We start from the raw sequence: 7,973 nt of genomic DNA on the forward strand, positions 1-7,973 counted from the left end.
TAAGTGCTAAAACTAATATGGGAGTCTTTGTGCTATTCGTTTTCAGTGAACAGAGACAATGTTAGATTAAATGAGCATGGGGTGGGGGGGGAGGGTTGGTTGAAGGATAATGGAATTGAAACCAGGTTATGCACATCTATATCACTTAAATAAATGCCAGTTTTATGTTACAGTTTTAGAGTCAACAGGTGTTTTTTTTTAAATGGGATTAATGTTTTGATACTAAATAAATGCATCTAGCATTTGGATTGTTTGCATTTTTACTGAAGAAAGAAAAAGAGGGAAAACTAGCAACTTAAAAAAATATTAAGACGAAAAATAAATGGGAAACCTAAAAGGAAAGTATACACATGAAGACATATACAGTTTTGTCTTTAAGAAATTAATATGACACTTTAAATATCCATTTCTAATATTGCTTTTCAAAATGACTTTTGTACAGCTGAAAGTAGTTACTTAAGAAAAACATTCTTGATAAAGTAAATATATGGTGACCAAATTTAAAAACATTTTTTCTTCTGTTGAGTTTCTTAATGCTTTTTGATGCTTTGATATATATTTTTTAGATAGAGCAACTTTTCAGACTTTTAAATACCACCAATTCAGTGAAAGATATCTAGTCTTCCAATGTTTTGCACTAACAAATCTTGTTTCTAACAATGTGGAATTGAATAAATGTCTTCGTATTGCATCAAGTCTTTATCAGCTACTTGTTTTTCTGATTAGGCTCGAATGATGGCAACCATTGGGGTAACTCGAGGCTTAGGAGACCATGATCTCAAAGTTTACAACTCCAACATCCACATTAAACCTTTCTTATCTTGCGTTCCAGAGGTGAGCACAACAAAACTAATGTTCTGGACCTTGAGATATACAGGCAGTCCTTACAACAGTTCATTTAGTGACCGTTTGAAGTTACAACGGCACTGAAAAAAGTGACTAATGACCATTTTTCAGACTTACGACCATTGTAGGATTCTCATGGTCACATAATCAAAATTCAGGCGCTTGGCAACTGATTCATATTTTTGACGGTTGCAGTGTCCTGAGGTCATGTGATCACCTTTTATGACCTCCTGACAAGCCAAGTCAATGAGGAAGCCAGATTCACTTAACAACCATGTTACTAACTTAACAAGTGTGGCAAGAAAGGTTGTAAAATGGAGCAAAATTCACTTAACAAATTATTTGCTTAGCAACTGAAATTTTGGGCTCAATTGTGGTTGTAAGTGGAGGAGTACCTGTATTTATATTGTGTTCTGTGTATCTATATCTACGTGCTTGTGTGTCTGGGTGTGTGTGTATACTTGGAGATGGGCATGCTTTGAAAACTCTGGAACTCGATTAATGCAACTCTTCACACAAATATCACCTTCCATATTTACATATTTTAGCCCCCAGACCTTCTCAAATAGGAAGGGACAAAAAATTGAAGGCTTAATGGTGAAAAAAATTTAAGTCCTCTATAAATAGAAGTTGAAAACTGTGGTGCCAGTAAGTTTGGTGATACCATGACATGCCCCCTTGTAGACCCCTGGTGTGAGAGACAAATCTAACTTCCCTGGCCTTAAAGATAAGCTTTCCCTTTATTTGTTTTAAGAACAGTATATCAGAATATTTGTGTTTTCTTTCTGTTACAAAGTACATTCTTTAATTACTTCAGGATTTCTTTGAATGGGAAGCGGTATAGAAATGTTGAAAATAAATACAGCAGTACCTCGATACTCAACTGCTTTGAAACTCATTGAATTTGGTACGCAATGTATTTTGATGAGAAATTTTTGTCCCATTACTCATTTGTTTGGTACTCAATGTGCAAGCTAGAACTTGTTGGTTTCACTTGCCTCGTGTCTAGTTACCCTTTCAGCCGAAACAAAGGGACATGTGTTAGTCACATGGTAGCTTTTTGCCCTGGGCACATCCACTTGCAATCTTATCTTAGTTTCTGTGGTCATTTTGTGTATTTTTGCACTGTTTTTCTCATCAATACAGGTAAAGTGAAGTTTTTATTTTATTTAATCTAAGTATTTATTAAATTTTAGGTTTATTTCTCATGTAAAGTAATGCTATACAACGCTATCTTTTTACTTATTGCCTTAAAAATGTGCATTGTCTTTAGTTTGGGAATTTATTTTGTTTAGTTTATTTCCATTATTCCTTATGGGAAAAATTTGTTTGATACTCGTTTTCGTACTAGTTGTGCCTCCCAGAACCAATTAACGATGAATACTGAGGTTGGTATTGTAAAGATATTTTATGGGGCATTCATGACCTCTGGAAAGTGCTGGACATTTCCTTTTGGAGAAATTTAGAAGAATCAATGTTCCGTTAGAAATTTTCAAACAAAGTTAAAATTAAAATGTCTTTTTCCCACTTTTATAAATCAGCCAATACATCTGGACAAATTTGTTCCATTTTCTCCAATATTTGGCTTTTAAAAGCCAGTAGTCTCAAGTGCTTTCTGCCCATTCATGTTTTTGTTAAGTTCAAACCTCTGAGAATTCCTACCATTTTTAACTGGCAGGTTCATAATGATAGTGATCCCTTAGGTACCTTTTTTCACGATGCAAATTCATAACAAAGTTGTATCTTCGTGTTTATCTGCAGGTGCACATTTATGATCTCACACAGTATGAGCACTGCCCTGATGATGTGCTGGTGCTGGGCACTGATGGCCTCTGGGATGTCACTAGTGATCAAGAGGTGGCCATGGTGGTCATTGATGTATTGATGGGCTATGAGCCCAATGATCCTTGCAGGTAAGTAGAGTTGTATTTCCTTTCTTTCAAGTGTTGGGGATGACACTGTGCACTGGCTAGAATGGTCCTTTCTGAAACACTTACTGTCAATCTTAGTTTGTATTCTTTGTTTTGCTTATCAGGACACCATGTTGAATTAATTTTATGTAACTTGGATGCAATTACATTTTATATATAAATAGAGCACTAACTGAAAACTGGAAGGGAGAGAGGGCTTCTAGAATCCGCAATGTTTCACAGAAGAGAGAATCGCGACTTATGATCAGTCACTTGGCAACAGTTAGAAGTAATTACATTCATAAGTTGAGGATTACCTGTATTCAGAATTCTGTTCAGTACTATTTTCAAGGTTAGTCACATATTTAGGACCTCATGGATAGAACTGCAACTTTTTGGAAATGCATTTTTGAGAAGAAAAACAGGCAGATTTTTCTCCCAATCTTCCATTCATGATGGCAACCTTCCATAACTTTTTTTCCATCTTGAAGTTTCTTTCCAGCTTTTCACGTATAAACAGATTAATAAATGGGTAGTCTTTCAAATATGGGATAGGGCTATGGAATGGAAACACTTCTTGCTGTTTATTTTTAATTATTTGTTTGCTAATAATAATAATAATAATAATAATAATAATAATAATAATAATAATAATAATAGTAAAGTTGGAAGGGACCTTGAAGGTCATCTAGTCCAACCCCCTGCTCAGGCAGAAAACCCTATACCATTTCGGACAAATGGCTGTCCAGTCTCTTCTTAAAAACTTCCAGTGTTGGAGCATTCACCGCTTCTGGAGGCAGGTTGTTCCACTGGTTAATTGTTCTCACTGTCAGGAAGTTTCTCCTTAGTTCTACTTTTTGTAAAAATACAGAGGCAATTCACTACAGAGGCAATTCATGGCTGCTTTTAATAGCTCACATTTCTGCCAAGTCTATGCTATACATGGAGTTCCCTCTGTTACCACCTTGCCATGTCCTTTGCTGAAATGAATGAAGTATTTTGTTACATGATATTATAGAGATTTGGACTCTGGTGCCCCTGAATATGAAGTCCAAATAGTTCAATTCATTTTACTGTAAGTGCTTCTGATTATTTCTGTTATTTCTTAACAGCTTTCCGGCTGAATCTACTACTAGCTTATATTAAAATCGCAAGAGGATAACCTTATGCCATTCTTTTTTTTCCCCTTCCTCTTCACAATCAAGCAATTAAAATGATGAGATGGTTATAGTGCACCTACGAATACTTACTTCATAATGATATGTTAGATTTCTTGCCATTTTCATGTGAATAGTAATTAATTAATTCTCTTCCAGGTATACCATGGCAGCCCAGGAGTTGGTAATGAGATCCAGAGGGGTTCTGAAGGATCGTGGCTGGAGGCTGGCCAATGACAAACTGGGCTCTGGAGATGATATTTCTGTTTTTGTTATTCCCTTGGGTGGTCCAGGAAACTATTCCTGAACTCTGAGCCTCCAGTATACAGAGTTCTTGATTTAAAATGGTAAAAAATGCAACTTAACTGAAGATTGTAGATTCCCTTGCTGTTGAAATATTTTTGTTTCACAAGTCTTCAGAAGTGGATTATAAAACCCAATCATAAAGACTTCAGTTTACATCAGTTTTCATCTTTTTCAAGCAAGTGAGAGCCGTGACACATAGCCGAAATCAAAGCCTTTCAAGAATTACTACCATAAGTTCTTGAAGTCCTCTGGAAATCTTTAATTCTCAGGGCTGTGTGAAATCTGGGGTGTGGTGCCAGAGAAAGAAAACTGACTGTGGGTTCCACTGGCATGGAAATGGTCTTCATACTGATTGTTAGTCCTGGAGTATCCTTGATCCATTACAGTACTGAATCACTTGTAAATATTTATTTTGCCCCATGACTATAAATGGACAATTCAGAATGCCAAGGACCACCTCATTCTGATTCACAATGGCAATTGTGCCTACTTGTCTAGAAAATACTGTCTTACTTGGCAATTAATTGTATGTGAATTGCTAAAAAATAATGTCAACTAAGTGTTGTTGACTGATTGCTAGTTATTTCTCAGATTTCTCCCAGGCAGAATATGCGGTTTTTCCCTCCAAAAGTTGGATTTCAGGTTGAATACTAAGTAAGAACTCATTTTAAAAGTATCTCTTTATTTAGCAGGGATTTTTCTGTATCATATTAAATACTGTACATCATTTAACAAAATTTGCTAATTTTATAGGAGTCTCTCCTCTGAATGGCAGTGGGTGGGTACAACTGATTTCTACTCTAGAGAATATTGTTGAACAAGATCTTACCTTGTATTTCTTCCTCCACAAAGTGGTGGAACATCTGGTGATCTAAATCAACAACTGAGCCTTAAATAACAATATAGAGTCATTTTCTGCAGGATAGGGCATTTCAAATATGTACCTAAGGCAACTACATCTATAGTTAACATTATAGAAGAGATTTTATTTCTAGTTCAGATCACCTGTGTTCTTTTATGAAACATTCAAAAATTTCTGCATCTCAGCTCTACCTCTACAGCCCAGAGCCCTGAGTTCTTGGCTTAATGAATAAAACATATTCTGTACTGATTTAAATCTGTCTGGCAATGGTAGCTACACTTTATAACTTGGTAACTATTTCAGTTCAAAGGGACCCAGCAACTCACAATCTGCAATTTACAATACAGGTGTGAGCAATTGAGTGATAAAACACAACAAAGGGGGGGAGGGTTGAAGACTCTCACATTTATTAAAAACATTCATGGATCACCTCTAATTCAGGAAAAGTATATGTAATGACAAACTTGTGCATCTTTAGAAAACTCCTTTTTCCATTTACTGCAAAAAAATAACATGGCTATCTCTCCAGAAATGAATGGGTTTTTTTCTCTCCTTCTCTTTTCCTTAGCCTTTATCTTATTTCTTTAAAAATAAGTTATAGGCATTAAAGAAAATATTTCTAATCTTATTTATATTTTTGTTTTAAAATATTTCATTTAGAATTTAGACCATAATTTGTCTCATTTTTGCTAGGGAATACGGTCCATTGAATTATTTGGGTCTTCTAAGTAAACTTTGACACTTCCCCATTATGTAAAGGCTGAGCTTGAAAGCTTTGATTTATTTGTTAACAATGTAAGGTTTTAATGTCTGATGACAGATTAAAACATAGACTGAAAGCTATGGGTATTCATTGGCATAAAGTAAAAACCAGTCAAGAAATAATCTTATTTGAAAGCACTTCAGTATTGATTTCTCTTCTTCTTTTGACCTGCTGTGACTTTATGGTGATTGATGTGTATCATGTCACTTGTGAAAGATGAAATAAAGTGAATGCACTTCTTGGGAACCACAGAGGCATAATCAGAAGATTAGATCATCCTGTTAAATATCTGTGACTGAGTCAAAGTTATGGCATACTAAAGGCTGCATCCAAACATACATTACACTGATAGTTGACTTCAAGTGTTAATTCTAAGACCACTCTGTTTGCTGGCTGTATCCTCAGAGTACTGAGTCTATTGCAGTGGTGAATTTACATGCATTCAAGCAAACTCAAATTCAAGGGGACCTTTTATCACATGCAAATGAATAAAAAGTTAAATTCCAGCTCAGATTTTCTACTTAGTGGCTCAGGTTCACATAACCTGGTAATTTGTCGTTAATCCGTACTCAGTTTACCCTATTTGTGGACTGCCAAGGCACCCTGGATCATAAACTGACCAGATGGATCATGTTCATATAACATGCTAAAATGTCATTTTAGTTTTTAGTTCAATGTGACTCACAGATTACATTGGAAGAACATAGCTTCAAAACTTGTAGTCCTATTCCTCAATAATTTAAACTTCTCTGAAAATTATTTGGAACACATATACTTTGTATGTCACATTAAAAAAAAGCCTAGTCATTATACTATTACAATTAGGACAGAATTAGGAATACTGTAAGGACAAATTTACAATGAAAATATGAGTTAAGTGAAAATCTGATTTAAAAAGCAAAATATTTCAGAGTATTTAGAAGACACTGCACTGAACAAATACAATGAGTGTTGGGTGACTGCTGCTTGAATGCACACAGAGAGACATCCATGGGTTTGTCAGTTGCCTGAAAAATGTCTCTTTTCACTATATGCCTTGAAAGGAATCACAACTTCAGTGGATCCCAATTATATGAATAATGTAAAAAATCTTAATCTTACATCTCAGCCTATTAGAAGAAAATAAGGTTATTAAATATTAAGATTAAATGTGTGTTATGTATGTGTACACTTTGAGAGCAAGCAACTAAATTTCATTTTTAATGTGTGCCATTGTGCCCACAGTAAAAAATGACAATGAAGGTTTATCTGTCTATCTAAAGATTATTTAAAAAATAATATTTCCTACCTTAAACATTTCTATCTCCTCAGCTATTTTTTACTGAATTTCTTTATTCAAGTTCTTTTGTAGAAATTTCATTAAAAATGAATAATCTTCATTTTGGTTCAGAAGAACAATCTTGTCATACTGTATATAGTTGGGAAAAACATTCTGGAAATTAGGAATGGCCAATAGAGGGCAGCCGTGTTACTTGGTTGCATTGACTTTGGCATATACACACTCACCAAGGTTAATTTTGTGAATTCTCTCACAGTTCAGCCTTGGTGGGAAAGTTTGTATGAAATTTTGCTAGTCCCTCTTCAGAGCCATGGATAGCTGTAAAACACTTTTTTTTTAGTTGCTGCATAACATTCTTCCAGCCTGTACAAGTTAGGAGTACTGTACTTTTTCTATACAGGAGAAATTGATAAGAAGGAAAAGTGATTAATCTTAATACATAGGTTAATGAATCACAAACTAGCCAACTACTTTTTGTTTGTTAGGTTATATTAATGAAGTTAATAGTTCACTATATTATATAAACTGAGAAAATGCAGTTAATAATCTAAAGCTTTGTCAAGCAAAGCTTATTACTAGACCACCCGTCTCCCCGTCTCCATTTGGTCATAATTTCAGAGATATTTCATGACAAGATTCCTTGAACTGTTTTTTTTTTTTTTTTTTTTTCCAACAAAATTTTTATTGGTTTTATTTTACATGGTGGCAAGGCCATCAATTAATCAAAACGAAATCATATTTATACAATTCAAATTATTTCAATATAATTAACTCAGTTATACATATAACTAATCTATTATTATTTTAATATATCCTACTTCCCCTTAAGTCAATACTAATAACTCTATTC

General features: G+C 34.5%; 1 protein-coding gene across 1 annotated transcript; it reads left to right on the top strand.

Moving 5' to 3' along the window:
- Positions 1–726: 726 nt before the first annotated feature.
- On the top strand, positions 727–5,628 carry LOC107300931 (protein phosphatase 1J; the record flags this gene model as incomplete). The annotated part of the gene is made up of 3 exons (XM_015830212.1): positions 727–834; positions 2,608–2,759; positions 4,073–5,628. Coding segments are annotated over 3 exons (408 nt in total), but the record flags the coding sequence as incomplete, so codon positions are not given.
- Positions 5,629–7,973: the final 2,345 nt, after the last annotated feature.

This window comes from Protobothrops mucrosquamatus, unplaced genomic scaffold, assembly GCF_001527695.2.
Source record: "Protobothrops mucrosquamatus isolate PMUCROS unplaced genomic scaffold, P.Mucros_1.0 scaffold9195, whole genome shotgun sequence".
In the NCBI taxonomy this organism is placed as follows: Eukaryota; Metazoa; Chordata; class Lepidosauria; order Squamata; family Viperidae; genus Protobothrops; species Protobothrops mucrosquamatus.